This window comes from Mytilus californianus, unplaced genomic scaffold (genome assembly GCF_021869535.1).
Source record: "Mytilus californianus isolate M0D057914Y unplaced genomic scaffold, xbMytCali1.0.p SCAF_1, whole genome shotgun sequence".
Lineage (NCBI taxonomy): Eukaryota > Metazoa > Mollusca > Bivalvia > Mytilida > Mytilidae > Mytilus > Mytilus californianus.
The window spans coordinates 137,045,590-137,069,228 of NW_026262581.1; the positions used below are offsets into that span (position 1 = coordinate 137,045,590).

Sequence of the window (23,639 nt, forward strand, 5' to 3'; positions counted from 1 at the left end):
TCACATCAGCAATCAGATCTAAAATACTTTCCGACATACAAGATCATATAATAATAACTCAGTGTGTATTTTCTTTATAAAATTATAAACGAATGAATATACTATTTCTACGAAATTGTCTGAAAAAACTATTAACCGGTTAATAGTTTCAAAAACTATTTACTGGGTATGAAGAATTTACTAGAAGCATTCATTTTCCCGTAAAAAGACTTTAAACTAACCTCATCGGGGAATAGTTTGTTTCCTGGGGGACAATAAACTTGCTCTTGCCCTCATAACCAGTTAATAAGTGTATTCTATCATATGATTTTGTGCACCTTTGAATGAAAATCGAGATCACATAAATCATATCTCACTGTTCACAGTGGCTTTGGCCTTAAAATTAACAACGTAAAAATAGATTTGAAAGTGACTTACGATCACATAGCATACTAGTACATGTATAAGGGTGTCAAACATACTCTAACAGAATTAAGATCACCTTCTACCTTTATCGCCCATGCATCAAGGCGAGTGCAGATCCCTCCTCCAATATATGTCATTGGTGCCTACATTTCACACTATCAATATATATATTGATTGGAGCTAAGGTTTACACATGAGTTTTTCATGGTTCAAATATATGAATAAAAAAAGAAAGAAGAATTTAAAGGGAAAACAATCAAAATGAACCATGCCTAAACGACTGAACATGAGGAGTTTTTTCACCAAAGTAACCTGGAAGGCGAAGTCTTAGAAAAGTCAGTACGATCATCTGTAAAAAAACAACAACATAAGATCCAGTTATTTTTAACATTGTCTTTGTAAGTCTGCATTCTGATAATAATTCATTTTTATTTACAAAATGGAACGCAACTGAATGATTCTAATGAAAAATACAACTGAAATTAAATGTAAACTACCAAACCAAATAGAAACTGACATATTTTCGTATTTCGTATTCTGCGTATTTATAAGCACTTCTTAATAAAAAATCTCTACAATGTGAGTTTGATACCCAAACTTTAAAAAAAATATGCCAAAACAATCAGACAATAAAGACGTAATTTGATCATGACATTGTGCATGCATTCAGTTATGATCATGTGGAACTCCATCTAAACATGATAAAAAGATTTTTTTTAACTTTTATATCCCCGGAGATATAGGCGAAATGAAAGTCAAATGTGGTTTAAATGTGCTGCACTTCGATTAAAAATGAGATTTCTGTCGTTTTACTTTACTTGCACCCATATTTCTGTTTTAATTCGATCATGCACAACCTAGAGAGGTCACCGTTTTTTTGTCGTTAACTTTATTTCAGTGTGTGTGGCGTATTAAAAAAATATTATATTGTTGCAAGATGCAATTACGACTTCATGTTTATGTTTGCCTTTTTCGGCATTAGAGTTTTCACACTGTAGCCTATATAATAATTGAGTATATACTCAATACGTGTTCCGTTATCCCGTTCCTTTTTTATATCAATAAATCGGAAATTCCGGTGGCAATGAAAGTAGTATAGAGCAGGACATCTTCACAGTAATGATGACGCACCAGATATCATCAAACTGCTGTGTTATATAACGGAAACATCGTGTAGTTTCAAGGGGGGCCTCGGTGGCCGAGTGGTCTAAGTAGTTACTAGGTAATCACTAGCCAGTCAACACTGAGGTTGTGAGTTGGAACCCCGCTCGTGCGGGTGTACTCGACTCCAATCTTAATTGACTAGGATTGTCAGTTTTCCTATCGAATGTCGGTGGTTTTCTCCGGGCACTCCGGCTTTCTCCACCAATAAAAACTGGCCGCCACGAAATAGCCCAAAAGCACAGGCATTTGTCTCAGAATTTTTTTCCCCTATATACCTTAATATTATTAACACTATATATATATTAAGGTATATAGGTAATTTTTTTCTGAGACAAGAGCCTGTGCCCAAAAGCGGTGCTTAAAAGTGGCGTTAAAACACCAAAAATCAAATCAAAATCAAATCGTGTAGTCTCATTATTACGCAAAAATGGATAACGCAAACACAGATTTTGCTTAATATGTAATTAGGGAAGCCGAAGGTAAACAAGCATTATCAAAATTAACAGGAATCTAGTGTCATTTTTATGTTCAATATCTACTGATAGATCCAAATGAATAAGATAATGATTAAGATAGTGCAAATGTAGTTTGTCGTATAAATGTTAAAAACCCCAAACTGAAGATGTGGTATGATTACCAATCAGACAACTATCCACTAGAGACTAAATGACGTTGATGTTATCAGCTATAGAGCGCTGTTCGCTTTCAACAATGAGAAAACCCATACCGGATGTCAAGCTATAAAAAGCCCCGACATAACAACGGCCTGATTTTTGTACAAAACAACAAACGAAAAAGAAATATAATATACAGTAACAAACGACAACCAATGAATTACAGATTCCTCACTTGGGACAGAAAAATATAAAAAGTAGAATAACAAAAATACCGAACTCCAAGGAAAATTCAAAACGGAAAGTCCCGTATCAAATGGCAAAATCAAAAGCTCAAACGCATCAAACGAATGGAAAACAACTGTCAAATTCCTGACTTTGTACAGGCATTTTCTGATGTAGAAAATGGAGGATTAAACCTGGTTTTATAGCTAGCTAAACCTCTCATTTGTACGACAGTCGCATTGAATTCCATTGTGTGAACAAAACAAACAGACATAATAGGTAAAAATGTCAAAAATTGGGGTATAACAGTCAACATTGTGTTATAATTTTAATCAATATAAAAACAAACAACTATGTCAACAAAGAAATACAAAATGGCATATAGACACTCTATAGACAAAGCACATAATAACAAATGAAAGACAATAATACAAAAAAAGACCATAGCACAATAACATAATGGTGGGATGTATAATTACCAAGCCACGCCAAAAGGATATTACCAAAAAATGAACTATAAACAGTAAAGGTTAATGATATAAAAAGACAAACGAAAAGAACACTATAACACGTATAAACAACGTCAGTTCCTAGAATATATACTTCAAGACCATCATGTATTATTTGTGAAGTAAATACGGAATATTTATCAACAAGGTCTTGGTATCTTCCGATGAACTTTTTTTTTAGAAAAAGGACGAGACGTTCTTTGATATTACCCTGGTTCTTCAACTCTCTGCTCAGACCTAATGACGTTTTATATAGTCTGAGTAGCAGCTCTACCTCTTGAATACCGAATGATTTGGGAAATGTATATCCCATATGCAGGTGAAGTTGGTATATTGCTGCTAAGGTGGGGGAAAATGTCTCGAAACACTAAAGTGGTCTATCCTAGGGTTAAAGGCCATTTCCAGATTGCGCACAACTTTTGGTATGTTTTGCTGTTCAATGCTACGTTGTTGGTTTGGCTTACCTACAGTTTAATTAAATCGTCACTGATGTGTAGATGAAACGTGTACTGGTGTACAAGATTATATATAAGCCTGGTATCTTTTATAATATTTTTAAGCGATAGGTTAATATTTTTAAATTGGCCATATGTTTTGAAATAAGCCATAATATTGTAAGAACTTCAAAGAGCGTGCATGATGTTGTTACACTGAATTTTAGTTGATATATCTTTTTTTAATATGGCTTGGTGAGAAATAAAGACCTCTCTCTTGATGTGGATACCTTCATGTCATACAAAATGCGATCGTTTTGCATATGCATTCGATATTTGCCACTGGATATTCAGTACCCAGACATCAATGAACTTGATCTGACACCTTTTAAAGCCAAACAGCCTTAAGCATGCTTATATTTGATTTCATATATGTATACGAGTTAATCTTGATAGATTTATAATTCATAACTTCAATGCGGCTAACTTACTTTTGTATTTGATTTTATCCTTTCTACACTTTCAAAGGAAATTGTGCTAGTTATGAAAGTGAAAATTACATAAAAACTTGAACTACTGTACACTTCCTTGTGAGTTTGATTAAGTTTTTTTTGTTTAAAGTGCTTCCTTATAAAAAAAATAGTCTGACTCTAGTAACTAGCAAATTATGTCATAATGTAGCTTTAACACTTATTAATCGGACGCAGTTTGTCTAAAGGAAGTCGAAATGAGGAGATGAGACGAATGAAGTATACTAGGCATTCCGTGTTCGTGAAACTGATAAACTGTCATATTATTTTGTGTGCAATATGCACCCATGACAGCCAATGCCATAAGAATAAAAAATAGATATGACATAAACCATATATCTCTGTTCATTGGATTTAAAAAGCTCGTCTGAAATAGATTGACAAAAGGTTACTTATCATTAACATAACATAGACGAGAGCATCTAAAGGGGGGCTCGGTTGCCGAGTGGTCTAAGTAGCCCAACTACTGTATCACTAGCCTGTCAACTCTGAGGATGTGAGTTCCAATCCCACACGTGGCAGGTGAACTAATCTCCAATCTTAATTGACTAGGATTGTTAGTTTTCCAACCGAAGGTCCGTGATTCTATCCTGTCACTCCTGGCCGCCACGAAATAGCTATTAGTGCTGAAAGTGACGTAAAAACGCCAATCAGTCAATCAATCAATGCATCTAAAGGCGTCTACGGACTCTAACCGAAATTAGGGTACCTGATACTTTATATATTGTACAAACATACCAATCATTTTTCTCAACCTATCATAAAATGTTTCAAGATATTCTTAAGTGGTGTTATCGAATGGATGAGTCAAACCCTTTTCAACTGTTTTCTAGTTTTAATTACCTTTTTATGGGAGAGTTGAGCGCACACAAACATGTTTCATCCTACCACGTTCTTAATGTATTTGTTTTACGTTTATTGTTAATCATTAATCAAACTGTTTAATTATCTTACATTTTGTCATGCTGGTGTCTTTTATAGCTTTCCTTGGCAATTTAATCACACCCCCTTCGTCTTTTATATCAACGGTTTGACGATTTTGAATTCATTAAATTGTATGGAATCATTAAGATTGCATTTTTATATGTTAAGGGATATATAACTCCCTTTTCACTCCTCTTTTCGTTATTAACTCGTGGTTATATGGGCTTGCGGAGAGTGATCACCTTTATGACACGTAACCAAAACAATGCTACGTTTTAATGGAATAATTTGACAGTACCAGATTCACCGTGTCGAACGCCATGCGGAGTGTTGGCTGTGTATGACACGGGATGTTGGCTGTGTATGACACGGAGTGTTGGCTGTGTATGACACGGAATGTTGGCTGTGTATGACACGGGGTGTTGGCTGTATATGACACATCCCTTTCTTCGAAGAGAAGAAAATACGATCGGGGGAAGGAATATATATCTTTTTACGAGAATTGTTTGTGTCGAAACCTACATTTCACGTAAGGTACTGATTGATTATCAATCTCCCTCAATTAAAAGCAGACTTCTCGAGTTTTCCATTTGCTCAAACACTTCTCCTCAAGTTTGATGGTCACAGATTCTAAGACTCTGGATAAAACTAACTCAGTTCTCAAGTGAAAAAAGTCTTCATTTTAAATAACAAGTTTGAATTTGATTGACAGAGTTTTATTCTTCATACTCTTTGTAAATCTTAAATTGATTACAATACGGTTTTTTTTTAATACAATATGTAAATTTTTCGTGAATTTTTAAAGTGTCTTTCTGAAAGAATATCATGTTAAATGCCAGCTTTTGCCACTTTTTTCGGGAAAACTGCATCTTCAGTTAAAATGGCTTTCTTTGGTTTTATGAGTTTTTGAGTCAATGCTTCTGCCACACTCGTTAAGTATAAGAGCATGACACTTCTTTATAATCGATGGGCCCACGATATTGTATTGGTGCCAAACAGTTCTGTAACGAAAATTGTGACAACAACTTTTATGGAAATGTACTCGACTCGACCCCCAGTTTTTAATGGTGTTCGTGTTAATCAGTCTTTATTTTTTATGTTATGTTTTGTGTACAGTTGTTTGTCTTTTTGTCTTTTTCTGTTTTTGCCATGGCGTTGTCAATTTATTTTCGACTTATGAGTTTGAATGTCTCTTTGGTATCTTTCGCCTCTCTTTTAAAATCAGTTTACTGCATTCTTGAAGAAAAATGTAAATCACTATGCAATAGATGAAGTAACACCATTTTTTTCTTTTTATGTTCTTTTATGTACCCTTTGTTATTCCACTTATCGAGATCAAAAGGTTGGATTGAGACTTCAAAAACTAGTTTAACCCCGCCTAAATTTCTATATGGGTGTGGACGGTTGTGTCTCATTGACGTAAACCCTGAATCTCCATGTGATTGTCCGTCTAAATTGTAAACATTTATAAAAAAAATTAAAATAAAAAGTTGTATTTATCAGTTGGAAAACAATGTAGAATCAAATTTGAAAGAAAATACTTCCTCAAAAAATTTTTATCTAAATTTAAAATGTAAAAAAGGAATATTTTGCCGAACAATGAAGGTTAATGAAAGTTTCTTTAATTTAAAACTGTTTCGTTAAAAAGAAGGAGGAACGTTATGAAGTTTCCAATACCATGGAACGAAAATATGATATTACCATGTGTAGTATTTTATCATAAAACCGTGTGTGACCATGTGCCTGGCGGTACCAAGCTTGTCTCCAGTGAGAGATGTGGGTTTAATCTCCGGAAGGTTTCAACCACGCATTTGCCTCGGTCTATAGCACATGGCCTCAAGAAATATGAGAAAAGACTGACCGGCTCGAGTAGAACAATGTCCGGTTAGGGTGTCATGTCTCCCTGTGAACAGTTACCTTGAGAGCTAGCAATGAAACGATGACGACCCGATTAAGCATGTCTATCTAATACAAAGAGGTAGAGTAAATTGCCCCTGCTCAGTTTTCTTTCACTTAGGATCAAAATCAGAAAGATGTAACGGTGAAAACCTGCTGGAAAAGGAATATAAAAGAGTGAATATAATATTCTTGAAATACGTTTCTACAATTTTACATATATGAGGGTGTGGATTGGGGTTTACAGAATAAAGAATAATGGGCATACAATATAAAGAATAGAGAATATGGGGTGCAAAGATATAAAGAATAGAGAATAATGGGCAAAAAGTATCAAGAATAGAGAATAATGGGCAAAAAGTATCAAGAATAGAGAATAATGGGCAAAAGTATCAAGAATAGAGAAAAATGGCAAAAACAATTAAAGAATACAGAAATGAAGGACCCCCATCAAGACCCTCATATATCCATAAAATCTATCATTGAATTCGGTGCTACATATATTGCGGTTAAAGATCATTTTGATACAATATTACAAATTTTACATATTTTTGTAAGATAAAGATAAAGATATTATTATATTGGTTTCAAATTCAAAATAACAGGACTGTTACCAAAATTCCAAATTTACATTGGATATATATAAACACACAAACATATATTTTTTAATATTTATATAATTTACATATCCCTCCATGATTAAAAAAAATATTGTTAAATTGAGATATTTGTATAGTCTGGTTTCCGGTGAGGAGTTTGTAGCACACAGTTATTTACTATGCAATAAAACATTTCTAGTATACATTTGTACATAGCACTAATGAATTTTAGATTGCAGGTATGAACTATGTATATATATCTCTAAGTAAACAATTAATATTATCAAATATTATCACATGCAACCAGAAACCAATTGACAGTTGTTTTATTTGATCTAAGTAAAGTTTTTGCAAATTGGCCCGATGAATATTGTGCAAGTTAGGATAGTGAAAATTACGATTAAAACGTGCTACATTTCCTTGTCAATTAACCATCCTTCATTCTTTTGTTGACAAAACATCTTCAAAACAAATTTTTCAGGTTTAAATTCTTTTAAAAAAAATAACCATAGTAGCTTATTATTCATGCCATAATTAGTAGGACGTATTTAGTTCGTTCCAATGAATTCGAAAAAAAACTAGAGGGGCTTATTTGGTATATTCAGTGTCCACGTTGCGTTCGCGTCAACAATCAGACCTAAGACACTGCCCAGCATACTAGATCATACTACCATATCATTGTGTACGCATGTGCACCTTGTTTTTGTTTCACTTAAGGTAAAATTCAGAAAGGTGTCACGGTGAAAACCTCTTGGAAATTGAATATTAGTGCACATAATATTATTGAAATATTTTTCAGCAATTTTACATATATCCAAGAAATCTATTATTTAGTTCAGTGCTACATACATTGCAGTTAAAGATAGTTTTACTCAATACAATATTACAAATAGATTTAAAAAAAATTGTAAGATATTGCTTTTAAGATATCTTTAACCAACATGAATAAAATTCTTTTTGAAAGACAGTACATAGCTTTCCTTGAAATAGAATTCCCATTTTGGCTAAAAATGTTCTTCTAATACATTTATAGCTAGTTATCCAAACAGAAGTTTTTACCTATCTTTAAACATTTGATATTTTGATGATAAACGTATATGTGTTTCATTATATAAATTAATATCCACTAATGTGCAGCATATGTGACGATATAGCACAATGGAATATTGTTTTATTTGTAAGTCGTACATGGTAGTGAAAATTTCATCTTATAAAATTGTAATGTATACTTAATTTTATACATGTATCTTTTGATATGAAATATAAATAATGTCACATTTGTGGCCTGCATCATCATAACTTGTATGAATTGTTATTTGCCTTCAGTGGACCCACTGCGAGAGGACCATAAAGTTACATATGCAATGGCAACTTACTTTGTATTTAATATTGTTCTGTCTACACATATAGCCCAATCATCGGAATATTGTGCAAGTTCTGACAGTGAAAATTACAGTTAAAACTTGGTACATTTCCTTGTCAGTTATACGTTCTCTATTCTTTTGTGACAAAACTCCTTTATAACATTTTTTTCTAAAAATCCGAAACCTAGAACAAACGTTGAAGGGATGATAAAACAAAAAAAGGACCCAAAGTATAGCCGGACAAGTAACCAGAGCTATGCCTGAGCGAGATACAATCCTTAAGGCAAAATGATTTCTTAATTTTATAACAGCAAATTTAGATAAATAAATATCCGAATTTGTATATACCAGTACAGAACAATTTTACAAATATCCATAAAATCTATTATTCAGTTCAATGCCACAAAACCGTCCTTCTCTCCTTGGTATTAACCTAAAAAGGACGATGAAAATCGCCTATCGTTATACCAAGGATTTGTATAGTAGAACCTTGGTTATACTGGATTCCTAAACTTCAGAAAAATCATTATAAAGAGCGATATATATCTGGCTCATCAAGATATTCAACCAAACATCTCTCGTAAGTTCTTACCACCATCCTTTCCAACGTAAAAGATGGCTCTCAGAAATGTTGTGATGAGGTATATTCAACCAACGGTGTCGGTCAGATATGGATTCTTAAAAATTCTAAATATCTACTCCGAATCTCCAATCACAATCGACAATTTTGTAGTAATATCAAAATTTTTGTTTTTTCTTCGCTTTACACTACTATTCCCATGCTCGATTGAAAGATCGAATACATCGCTTTTTAAACAGAATTTTTGTTTACAAAAATGTGAAACATATATACAAATTTGGTTACGGTCATGGAGAATCTTACTTTGCGAAGAATTACACTGATTCCATAAACAAATACACCGAAGATGAAATCTTCAATATGCTGGACTTTTTGATCGACAAAATATTTGTTGAGTTTGGTGGATAGATATTTCAGCAGACAGGTGTCCCATGACTGGCCCATTCATTTTTGTACTTATGTGGAGCAGAATTCATGATAAGACAAAAAGAAGAAGTATCTTGCAATTTTATTTCACTTTTAGATATATTCATGATGTTCTATCCCTCAATAACACACATTTCAATGAGTGCTTACATCTTATATATCCTAGTGAATTTCAAATTAAGGATACTGCCAACATAAGAAGCTCTTCTTCATATCTTGGATCTTTTTCTTGATATTGACACTTACGGAAAACTTCAAGCTAGAATCTATGAAAATCGTGATGATTTAAACTTTACAATTGTCAACTATCCAGTTCTCCGCATTAACATACCATCTGCTACTTCGTATATGGTGTTTATATATATCGGTCAATACATTAAGCTCGTAAATGTTAACACCATGTAGACTTTATTAACAGAGGTGTGCTCCTTACCCAAAATCTGCTCTAACAGAGTTATCAGGAAAAAAGTATAACAAAAATACTGACCTCCAAGGTAAATTCAAAAAGGGAAAGTCCATAAAAACCGACAAAAACAAAGCTTATATACAAAAAGAATGACTGAGATCAACGCATCGTAAGTTTTACGGTCACCATCACAAATTGGTTTACCGATATAATGTGTCGGTGTCTCAACTCACGAGATTCGAACATCGGTAACCGACTGTCGCTTTATTAGGCATTTGATATATGGATAATAAACGTATACGTGTTTCGTCTTATAAATGTATAATGACATATGTAATGCCAACTTACTTTGTATTTAATATTGTTCCATCTATACTCATACGGCCCAAATAATATATTGTGTAAGTTATGATAGTGAAAATTACGGTTAAAACTTGCTACATTTCCTTGTCAATTATCCTTCAATCTCTTGATGAGAAATTTCCTGATAACATTTTTTTCAAGGCACTTTATATATATATATATATATATATATATATATATATATACATTTACATTACATGTATCTTTCACGTGAATCCGTTAGTTTGATTGGCTAACAACAATCACGCGTCATCCAAAAATTAACCTTCATATCAAAATAAAATGTTACATTCGTAATGACACGTGCTTCCACAAAAAAGTGCACAGGTAAATAAAAGAAAAACTTGATAAAAACAAGGATTTGTATAGTAAGAATTTTACTATACAAATCCTTGTTAAAAATAATCCAGAAATTATCCATTTTTTTAATTATTTACAGTTAACTCAACACTGATTGATTTCATTCTGTTTATTTTTGCACTTAAGTATTTTATACGACCCTTAACTCAAAAGCATATTTGATCATATTTAGTTGATAACGAAGAAATCCATTTCGGAAAACGGATCTGAACATTGGTGTGGCCTAATAGTCCTCTGTACGAATAAGTTATCTCCCCTGATATTTGATATCCATCACAGGTGGCAGTAGCAGTTTCCGCCGGCTACCGAGCACTTGTCAAGAAATAGGAGAGTAGAAATAAAAAGTGCAAACATGGATCCACAGACTTTTCTTGACATTGCTACAACAGTAACAAAACTGAAAATGTATCCATATTTCGATATAGCCCATTTTATGTTGATGTGCATGGCGGTGAGAGACGATATCCCACAAGGAACTCCAGGTTGGCATTCGATACTCACGAGCTTTATAATTTATAAACTAAGTAGAAATTTGAATAGACCGATGAATTGATTATCCTAGTCTCATGGGTTTTCGTGCTATTAAGAATGCATTGTGACGTCACAATTTCCATTGAAAATGCATACGAATTCATATCGTCTTGGTACCTGTTTTGACGCGGACCAGAAATGACGCACCGATTTAGTTAACGGTTTTATATTCCTAAACAAAAGCCGTGACGTCATCAACATTTGCTGTTCATAACATGATGTTGAAGGTCATCTGACTACAACAAAGATGCCTAAAACTCTGCCCAGAAATGTTATTATTGCTCAAAATATTAAAGACAATGCAAGTTCCGCCATTTTATTAAGGTCAAAAAATTTCTACCCTTCCCCGAAAGATTATCAGTCCTATCTCCACTTTGGTCAAGAAAAGCATGTAACCGCATGCTTCCCCATTTTGTGTTTTTCAAATCAAGTGACTGTCATGTGACATGGTTTTACATTTAAGCGGGAATCACTGTAGAACAAATGATCGTCGCTTATATAATTTTCTATGGTTTATCGATTTTTTTTCATTCAATGTATGAAGTATACATTGATAAATGTATTATTGTCAATGTTGTTTTATGAATGCAATTACTTTTTATTTTCAAATATATGGAATATGTATATCACTTTCATAAATTTTGAACAATTATATACCAAAATATAGGTTACATTCAAATTGATTAAAAATTTGGTGTTACAATCATCATGATCGTTAAAGTGAATGAAAATATCAAAAGTTGTTAATAGAATTGAATCTGTTGATCAGTTTAAATTTTAAAGAATCCGGATTGAAGCAATTTTTCGATTATCAGTTACGTGCAAGTGGTTTTTACTGGTTTGTTTACAGTGCGTCATTACTGGTACCCATCATTAGTTGGCAGTCCGTTTGTAATGTTAGCAAACATGAATTTTATTGCTATTACTGTATCAAATATCAACTGTTTAATGATTGAAATATAATGACAAGTTACCAATCTTTTATTCCATTCCGTTTTTCTAATTCTTTTAAATGGTAGATTAAATGCAGAGACAAAACAACCTTAGGTGCGTCATTACTGGTTCCTCGGGGATATGATCTGACCATAAATTTGAATGCTCCTTCATAATATATATGGGTTAATATTTTTGCTGCTGTGTCTGTCCGATCAACATGGTTTCTGGGTGATCCTGATTCTAAGGTTACAACAACAGGCACCTTGTTTCTATCCATTGACATTGTCATTGGGATGTGGACATATAGATAGTAGACCTCTCAAATATGGATGGAATCAAGTGCCTATGGTCAAAACATTGACACTACTATCACGTTGTGCTAATTGTTCTTTCTGGTACTCCATTTCTCTTCGCAGTATCTCAAGGTGTACTTGGGGTATACTTTTTACAGGTTGGGAACAACCCCCTATATGGTGATAATACCTGTATAGAGTGATTACCCTTCTATAGAGGGATAATTTGTTTAGACTGGATTTAAAACAGAAAATGGCAAATGCGCATTTTCTACTTATCATGGCAGTAACCTGCAACATTAGATGCACCAATTGATGTACTTTATAAAATATGCACGTCTAGTTTACTGCTAAAGTGACTGAATATACAATTTATTGTTCATCATAATTGAAAGCTGTGATGATCAGGTAAATTCCACTCAGTTTAGTCCGAGATTACTCTGACGTCCAACGGCTGTTTTGCCAGACAAGCTGGGGCCGTGGGACGTCAGAGCTCGTCCCATATCAAAAAGTGGATATTTGGCCGTCCAAAATAGATGCGCTGCTTCGTCGCTTCTGGTGCCAACGGACGGCCTTGGAATTATATAAATCGGGTATCAATTTGTTCATTTTTCATTTATCTCTTCATTTATGTAAGTTTCACCTACCTGCCACCCTTTATTTTCTCATATTTAGACAGTTTTCACAGTGACCCACCGATTCTGGCATTTTGACTTTCATTTTGAAAGATTGTCATCTGATCACGAGAAAAAAGTAAGGCACAATGGACTATGGGAAATGATGTATGCATATGACCCTAGGTCAATATGAATATATAATCCAACACCTCGCTCATTTACGATGCAAGTAATGTAAATATCCAAGAGCTTCCGAATGTTATCGTGGTTGGCACTAAATGCTTAATACCGATCTCCTGTAAAGGAGGTGAAAAATCGTGGTTGGCTACTAAATGTTAAATATCGATCTATAAAGGAGATGAAAAAAGTATAAATATTTGCATATTTGAGTCTCGAGGTCGCAAAATCTCTCGTAACTTGACGTCCATTTGAAAATAAAAGTAAAAATGTCTGAATCGATGGGTCACTGTGAAAACTGTCTAAATATGAGAAAATAAAGGGTGGCAGGTAGGTGAAACTTACATAAATGAAGAGATAAATGAAAAATGAACAAATTGATACCCGATTTATATAATTCCAAGGCCGTCCGTTGGCACCAGAAGCGACGAAGCAGCGGGCAAATATCCACTTTTTGATATGGGACGAGCTCTGACGTCCCACGGCCCCAGCTTGTCTGGCAAAACAGTCGTTGGACGTCAGAGTAATCTCGGACTACACTCAGTTATGCCTCTATGAACAGATTTGAATTGTTGATTTAACATAAAATTTAAAGGTCAACTGTCCCTTTTGTTGTTGATTAAGTGTTCAGATAAGTACACAATAGATTGCAAGTTTTGTTACTTTAGCAGACAACTGGGCATCTCAATTTTTAGTAAAGTGCAATACATGTAGTTGATACCTATAATGCTATAAATTATAGCCAATATAACAAGAATTGCGCTTTTGCAATCTTCCAGCTTGAAACCCAGTCTAAACAAATATATCGCTCTATAGAGGGGTAATTTTATCCCTCTATAGAAGGGTAATTTTTTTTTTTTTTTTTTTCTTCCGCCAAATTTTGTTCTTGCGATAAATGTTTGTTTCGCAATATGTCGCTTAGATATTTCTCATATTGTATCGTATAGTTTATGCGCTTTTAAATTTCACCCTGCTAAGCCGAACCATTTTCTTTGTAAGAGTTATCTCCCTATTCACTGTTTATCATCTGTGTGCATCTCCTTCGTAACAAAAAAAGATATCGACAAAATTCTTTTTACAAATTATTCGTTACATCCTCAGGAATTTTTGGCTAATTTGGATCGAAGCGATTCGATGAAATTTTATAGGAGTTATCTACCTTTATCAAATAAATTTGTCGTTATGTTTTTGTTACTCATAAATTGTAAGCCGTATAAACTTAAAGTCTTTTTATTTAAGGTTCTTGGATCCTAACTTCGAAAATGAGGTCAAGGTCAAAGGTCAAGGTCATGTTCTGAATTTTGTCTTTTGCTTGTTTTTGCATTTTCTCCGATATTTTTAATGTAATATATTAAAGAACAAGTGCAAAATGTTTGTTATATTGTGATGAAGATATGATAAATTTGGTCTGAGACAATCCAGCGACATCTTATTGGAGTTATTGCCCCTGAAATGTTTTATTTTAAGGTAAATTGATTATTACTTCATATTGGTACATGATAAAGCCATAAGATCTTTTGCAAAATGTTGGGTGACATATGACCTTGAAAAATGTCAACCGGAAGTGACCTTGAGTGAACCGGAAGTAGTCATTTTTGCACTTATTTCATGTAGAAGTACATAGAAACCATATATTTTTTGAATGGTCATACATTAATCTATCATTTGAGACCGGAAGTGATATTTTATAAACCGGAAGTAGCATATTATCTCCCTTTTTACAGGCAAAAGTATATATAAACCATATATTTTTGGAATCAGTGTAAATAAATCTATCATATGAGACCAGAAGTGACATTTTCTTAACCGGAAGTAGCCAATTATCTCCCTTTTTACAGGCAAAAGTATATATAAACCATATATTTTTGGAATCAGTGTAAATAAAGCTATCATATGAGACCGAAAGTGACATTTTCTAAACCGGAAGTTGTCAATTATCTCCCTTTTTACAGGCAAAAGTATATATAAACCATATATTTTTGGAATCAGTTTAAATAAATCTATCATATGAGACCGGAAGTGACATTTTATATACCGGAAGTAGCATATTATCTTCCTTATTACAGGCATAAGTATATACAAACTATATATTTTTGGAATCAGTGTGAATAAAGCTATCATATGAGACCGGAAGTGACATTTTCTAAACCGGAAGTTGGCAATTATCTCCCTTATTTCAGGCAAAAGTATATAGAAACCATTTATTTATTGAATCAGTATGAAGAAATCTATACTTTGACGTTATTAATAACTTTGAGTAAACCAGAAGTAGCTTCCTATCAATTATTTAGAAAATTGATGTGGAAAGACCTTCAATTGTTCTTTGAACAATTGGTTTTTAATTTTATTCGTATTCTTTCAATAAAGTATATAAACACATTTTGTTTTAGTTTATTTGCGTACCGCCGTTTCCATTACCTGGGATACGAAATTAAATAAAACAAATTGTTCTAAAGATAGATTTGTTTCCATGACCCGTATGTACAATGTACATTGTTACGCTTTGATTAAAATAAACTGTTTAACAATACTACACAGTTTATAATCATTTTAACAATAGATATGTAATGAACTGCCTTTGATATGGTATTTACCACTTGCACAGTGATGTAACACTGTTTCTTTAACATCGTTAGTTTCATATATGCAAAGCAGTGATGGGGCCCTGTACGGGTAATTTGCTGGACACGAGTGTTGAAAGTGAGAAAATTTAATAATAGGAAGTAAATGCTCTTTTCATAAAATATTAAAAATAAATGATTGATGTATAAAATCTTTCTCCATATATAAATGCCCTGTAAATATTTAACATAAATGCAGATCACCCCAAGCCAAATTACAAGAGTTCACATTGGTTAATGATCGATAATTAGCAGACGTTATTGTTTTTAAAATTCACCCTAAATGTAATCTATGGACAATGTTTGAAATCAAGTCAATTATTAACACCTTTTAAGATAGAATGGTCAGTGTTTTTACAACAATTACCTGTTTGACATTTTTATGACCTCGAGGCTTAAAATAGAACATGGGAAACTCCACTTGTAGAGCTATGCATATAACCGGACAATTTAACATTAAATGAATGGGAAATGGTTTTGTGCAGGAGAAAATTATGCAATTAACCGAATTATGCTATTATGCGATATGCAATTAAGTGGAGTCGACTGTATCTGCCAATTTGATTGATTACAATTAAGGTTATGATTGATATCAAATTATTTTAATTTGATAAGCAATATCACAACTTACTAAAACAAAAGGCGAAAAAAAAAGATATTATTCCTTTGAAACTTAATTTTTAACCGGATTTTCGAAGGAAAAATCTGTTATTGATTTGGGGATGTACGGTGGGCGGGCAGCTGCCAAACAGTGTCCGTACATTAACATGAAAACGCTTTGACGAAATCTTTTCAAATTTAGATATGTTGTTTCCTGTGACTAAATGAAGGTCAAGTTCAATTTTCACGATTTCAGTCGTTCCGTTGTTGAGTTGTAGACCATTCAGTAGCAAAAGTGATACCTATTATGATTTATTTATTTTGAGTTATATCCCTTTGAACAGAAATTGTGTAATTAATAAGTATATTAGGCATCAGGGGAGATTAGTATTGTACTAACTGATTTTACCCTCTTTAAATAAAGTTTTTATTATTATTATGGATAGATATAGTCTATCAATGATTGTATCTGTTTTATTCATACAATAATTTCCACCTATTATCAAGATAACAAACATGTGGTAATTATCAACTAACAAAATTATAATTGGAGTGACAGATTTATTTGAAATTTTTTTGTTTCCTAAGTGTTGTTGATGATAAGCTCTGTAGGACAGTATAAATATAGTTTTAAATTTTTTGTGATAGGCTTGTTTGTTATTCTGTATAAACTAATTTTCTGAATGCTACATTGTATATATATATATATTTATGGCGCAAACTCCTTTAAAAACTAAAACTTATTTTGTTTATTAATAAACATGTATATAGATTTTTTATTTTGAGCCCAGTTTTCAAGTTAGTCTAAATCGGGGGTCCAAAATTAAACTGTTTGATTTAAAAAAAATTGAATATATGCATGATATGGGGTTCTTTGAAATGCTGCATCTAAACTTTTTTTTTATTTGATCATGTTTGGGGGTCCAGATTTGCAAATATCATTTTCATGCAGGAAAATCCGGTTTGCTGTCACTCTGACAGCCTCTTGTTTATGAACTTGTAAACAGTCTGAATATGCAACCGAGTTATGGGATTTTATTTATAAAAAAGGGGGATTTTCCAGTTTGTAGACAATAACTCAAAAGTGCTTTGAGCAGTTTTCATGAAACTTTGGTGACTGGTTTATATCTATTAAAATAACCTCCCATCAGTTTTTTCTATAAATTTCTGATGTGAGTCAATGTGACATTTAGGAGTTATGGAACTTTATTCATTGAAAAGGCGATGGGCGCTCATGGCGCAGCTCTTTTTTCTATATAGGTAAGAAAGAAGGTTGTTTTTTTCTCACATCAACAGAATAAGATTAGATTTAAAATAGTTATATTTTGTATATTTTAGGTTCACCCATATTTTCACGTAAACATCCATTATCGCTATGGTTATCCAGTATGTTACTATGTTTTGGTGGAGGTATTATTGCCAATATGTTACTAGGGGAACCATTAATAGTACCTTTAAAAGACCACAGAGCTATTCTCACAGCTACAGCTGTATGGTAAGTTTGTTTTATTTTTATCTGTGTAACTTGTAAGAATGTGTACGTAACAGAAGATCATGTACATTTAAGATGTCCTTTGAATGGGTACTACAATGGTCTGGTAAATATAAGATTTTTAATTGAACAGAATGGGAAGGTTTATATTGTATAAACACATAACATACAAACCGTTGCTCTGGTCTCGTGTTAGCCTGTTTGCCTAGAGTGTGGAAGGTTGTGGGTTTGAACTTTGAAACCCAGTCAGGTTAAACCAAAGACTTTGAGATTGGTATTTGCTGTTTCTCTGCTATTGCCTAATTATAAGCATGCAACATTGAGGAGTAAGATCAAAGACTGGTCACCTTGGAGTTAAAATGATGTGCCTGGGTAAAGTGACGAACTGCTGACTGTTACCTTATGAAGTAGCACGTTAAAATTCCAGCTTGGCGTGTCGGTCTAGTACAAAGCAGAGTTTACTTCATATCACATTATAATGTTCTTGTTCTTAGTATGCATTCAATTTGCCACTGGACTGGAACAGCCTTTCATCCATAACATAACTTGTATGTGTAACACAAGATGCAAAAAGACTATTGAATTTATTAAGGTCACTCTCTAGTATTCAACAACACAAGTACTGTAACATTACATAGGAATCAAATACAAAATGTATATAGATTAGACCATTTAGAATCATTGAAAATGTTAGAAAGTTGTACACCAAAACAATTTATTAACTTGATTAACTTGGGAGAGAATATGTTAAAATTTTGTTGAATCTCAATGCAACTCTAAAAATAAACCATTTTTTTCCATTTAAAAACATGTGCCAATAACTTGACTAACTTGTGGTAGAAATATGTATAATAACAAATTCAGAGGACATTATCAAAACTGTGTAGATTTAACAAAAGCAGATTGACAATAACACTGAAAATTTACTTAGGAAATATAAACTCTTTCAAAGAATTTACCAGGGATTTGAGTTGCTTCAAAAGAATAAGCATGTTCCGATTCTGCATTCTGTACCAATGATATGGCAATGTTTGGTCAAAAAGTCATATAGGAGTCAAATCTAATGTTATGAGAATATAAATCACTTCAAAAAATGAGATCTTGTGCCATATTGTGAAGTTTTGGATTTTAACATTATTTTAAAGGGGCATTAGCTGTCAAATTCATGTTCACCGATTTGACTCAAATTCTCATATTCGACTTATAACATATTAAAACGTATATTCAAATTATAAAATGTCTAAAATAAACAATTTACGAAGCATGGACTCGATAGTATGTACACATTTCGTGTGTATTTTAGGCTAGACGTCATCTAATTAACCATCGAGGTGACCTCGGAAGACTGCTGACGGTCATATAACCCGATATAAACATAAACATATATATAAATAGATAGCGACCTCGTGCAATTAGATTTTTCTAGGTCTGTTTAATTTCATAATATAGGTTAAAAAATATGTTAATAATTTAATTGTTTTTACCTGTTTATTGATGAGTTTTTGTAGAACGAAGTAGTCAACCAAATGGGTTACCCTTGTTTCACTTCCAATGTTGACATTCTTTTCATTTTAATAGCTGAATACGCCTACAGTAGTTCATGCGTAACCCACCTCTAGCTAAGGGGTTCAATTGAAGGTCACATGAATACGGATTTGATAAGATTGAATTATTTACTTACCAAGTGAATAATTCATTAGCAATGTTTCTTTGCTTATTTTGACAAAACTGAACTGAACTGGCTTCTAAAAGCAAATTATTATTTCACTATTTCACTTTCATTAATGGTTGAACAAAAAAAAATCATATTCTATTTTTTTCTCTATCTCGTAGCTAATGCCCCTTTAAAATCAATATTTTAAGCATTTAAAACATTTATTTTGCAATGACTATTTTTTTGTAGGTATTTAGTTAACTACTCTCCGTTTGATATAGTGTATAAGGTAGCAAAGTTTCTTCCATTTAAATTGGTAATATGTGGTCTGAAGGAAGTACAGAGAGCACACAAAGTCTACCATGCAGTTGTTCATACCATGAAGATATATCCAAGTTCATATTTAGTTATAGTACTTATAGGAACACTTAAAGGTAAAGATATTATTAACATAAAGTACATGTACTCATAGGAACCGTTAAAGGTTAAAGATATCAATAACATAAAGTACATGTACTCGCAGGAACAGTTAAAGGTTAAAGATATCAATAACATAAAGTACATGTACTCATAGGAACAGTTAAAGGTTAAAGATATCAATAACATATAGTGCTCATAGGAAGAGTCATAGGTAAAGATATCAAAACATTTAGTATTCAAGTGGACAGTCAATGATAAAGATATCATTAACATATACATGTAGTGCTCATAAGGATCTAGTCTAAAGTTGTCATGGACATGTAACTGTAGAATTCTTATCAAAATAGGATGTCACAGACTGTTTAAGACATCTTTACACTAAATCTGTTGGATGTGTGCTGATTGATACTCAAGTCTAGGAGAACATGATTTATTTACAACATAGAGATTGTTGCACATGTTGCATTATTGTACACACATAAGGCCACACCATAGTAACCAGGTAAACTGTCATGGATTAGATGTTCCTTTATGATATGAGTTCCATATAGAAGATATATTCTGGAATATTATTTCCACTGAAAGAAATATTACAATATTTGTTCCAGAGAGAATGAAGTGTATAGAGTAGTTATTCTAACACGAACAGATATTATTGCATTGTTTATTACAAATTTACCATTGGAACTTCTGTAAGGAGGAACAAATATACCTCAACAGAGCAAGACTTTAATAAACCAGGTACTGATGTCAAGTTTCCTAATTTGTATATTTGAATGAGGATCACAATTAGATAGTCTATTGTTGATGTATTTCAGGTGCCGGTAGTGGATTTATGAAGAATTTCGAACGTTTGATAAGAGGCTTTTGGATTCCTGGATCCAATGAATTACTTCAACCTTCTTTGTAAGTAAATACAATACCTTCCTTGTTAGTTTTTGAGGGTATGTAGGTAACCTGTTGCAAGGCATAATTTCTGCTGCATCCTCTCTTTCTCAGTGGCTATCTAAATTTCCCACCCTTCATTAATTTCCTGTCAACCAACTTTGCAGAACTTATACACAATGCTTATTACCACAAAACACAGATTGGGTTTGAATTTTGGTGGCGTCACTATAACCGTTTTAGAGTTATGCCCCTTTTAAAATTGAAAAATTGCTGAATTTTTAGTTTCCGTTTTATTACTTTAGTTTGCCTCAACCAAATGTTATGAAACTTATACACAATGCTTATTACCACATAATACAGATCAAGTATGAAATTGGGTGGCATTACTTGTACCGTTCTTGAGTTATGCCCCTTTATAAACATAAAAATTGCTGAATTTTTCATTTCCGTTCTCTAACTTTAGTTCACCTCAACCAAATGTTTTGAAACTTATACCGGTACACAATGCTAATTACCACAAAATACAGATCAAGTTTGAATTTTTGTGGTGTCACTTTTACTGTTCTAGAGTTATGCCTGTTTACAAATGGAAAATTTGCTGAATTTTTCATTTCTGTTCTCTAACTTAAGTTAGCCTCAACCAAATGTTATGAGACTTATACACAATACTTATTACCACAAAACTCAGATCAAGTACAAATTTGGGTAGCATCACTTTTACTGTTCTTCAGTTATGTCCTTTTATAACTTTATATGATATGCAAGCGGGGACATCATCTGTGTCCCATGGACACATTCCCCATTTATTAAAAGAGTTATGCCCCTTAGAAACATTAAATATTGCATTGTTAGCGCTCTGATGTGTACAATTCTTGCCAGAATTTTATAAAACTTATATCATAGGTTTATATTAGCAATGTCTTTGAAGAGTTCGAAAATAAGTGTCGATCAATTATTTTTAAAAGAGTTATGCCCTTTGGAAATGTTATGGAAAATTGCCTTATGAGCGCTTTTATGTGTACAATTCTTGCCAGATTTTTTTGAAATTTATATTATAGGTTTATTTCATCAATGTTTTTGACGAGTTCAAAAATCAGTGCCGATCAATTATTTTTAAAAGATTTATGCTCCTTGGAAATATTGATTATATGGAAAATTGCATTGTTAGCTCTCTCATGTGTACAATTCTTTCCAGAATTTTATGAAACTTATATCATATGTTTATATCAGCAATGTCTTTGACACTTTGGAAAAATAAACGAAGATCAAATATTTTCAATGACCCTTGGAAAAATTAATTATAACGGAAATTGCATTGAATTTGCTCTAAAGCCATTCATTTCTCCAAGATTTTGATTTGATTTTTGGTGTTTTAACGCCACTTTTAAGCACTGCTTTTGGGCTATTTCGTGGCGGCCAGTTTTTATTGGTGGAGGAAGCCGGAGTGCCCAGAGAAAACCATGGACCTTCGATAGGAAAACTGACAATCCTATTCAATTAAGATTGGAGTCGAGTGCACCCGCACAAGTGGGGTTCGAACTCACAACCTCAGTGTTGACTGGCTAGTGATTACAGTAGTAACAACTTAGACCACTCGGCCACCGAGGCCCCTCATTTCTCTAAGATATTTATAAATTGTTTAAAAGAACAAAAAAAAAGTACTTTTTTTGTCGAGCCTGCGACTTTTGTCGCAGAAAGCTCGACATAGGGATAGTGATCCGGCGGCGGCGGCGGCGGCGGCTACGGCGGCGGCGGCGGCGTTAGCTAACTTCTTAAAAGCTTTATATTTTAGAAGGTGGAAGGTCTGGATGCTTCATACTTTGTATATAGATGCCTCATGTTACGAAGTTTCCGTCAGTCACATGTCCAATGTCCTTGACCTCATTTTCATGGTTCAGTGACTACTTGAAAAAAAAGTTCAGATTTTTTGTAATGTTAGATTCTCTCTTATTATAAGTAATAGGATAACTATATTTGGTATGTGCGTACCTTGCAAGGTCCTCATGCCCGTCAGACAGTTTTCACTTGACCTCGACCTCATTTCATGGATCAGTGAACAAGGTTAAGTTTTGGTGGTCAAGTCCATATCTCAGATACTATAAGCAATAGGTCTAGTATATTCGGTGTATGGAAGGACTGTAAGGTGTACATGTCCAACTGGCAGGTGTCATCTGACCTTGACCTCATTTTCATGGTTCAGTGGTTAAAGTTAAGTTTTTGTGTTTTGGTCTGTTTTTCTTATACTGTATGCCATAGGTCTACTATATTTGGTGTATGGAATGATTGTAAGGTGTACATGTCTAGCGGGCAGGTGTCTTCTGACCTTGACCTCATTTTCATGGTTCAGTGGTCAAAGTTAAGTTTTTGAGTTTTGGTCTTTTTTTCTAATACTATATGCAATAGGTCATCTATATTTGGTGTATGGAAATATTTTATGATGTACCTGTCAGTCTTGCAGGTTTTATTTGACCTTGACCTCATTTTCACGGTTCATTGCTCAGTGTTAAGTTTTTGTGTTTTGGTCTGTTTTTCTAATACTATAAGCAATAGGTCAACTATATTTGTTGTATGGAAGGATTGCAAGCTGTAGTACATATCTGCCTGGCATTGT

The 23,639-nt window shown here is 33.2% G+C and overlaps 1 protein-coding gene across 3 annotated transcripts in view; it reads left to right on the forward strand.

The window, feature by feature from the left end:
• Positions 1-11,090: 11,090 nt before the first annotated feature.
• Positions 11,091-23,639, forward strand: part of LOC127736224 (trimeric intracellular cation channel type 1B.1-like) — a 200,978-nt gene continuing 188,429 nt past the window's right edge. For all 3 annotated transcript variants that reach the window (XR_007998877.1, XR_007998876.1, XM_052246813.1), the window contains exons 1-4: positions 11,091-11,281; positions 17,913-18,069; positions 19,970-20,154; positions 20,959-21,046. Coding sequence is in view for 1 of the 3 variants with exons in the window: in XM_052246813.1 (XP_052102773.1) it covers positions 11,152-11,281; positions 17,913-18,069; positions 19,970-20,154; positions 20,959-21,046 (560 nt within the window). In the remaining 2 variants the exon portion in view is untranslated. The remainder of the gene's footprint in view (positions 11,282-17,912; positions 18,070-19,969; positions 20,155-20,958; positions 21,047-23,639) is intronic.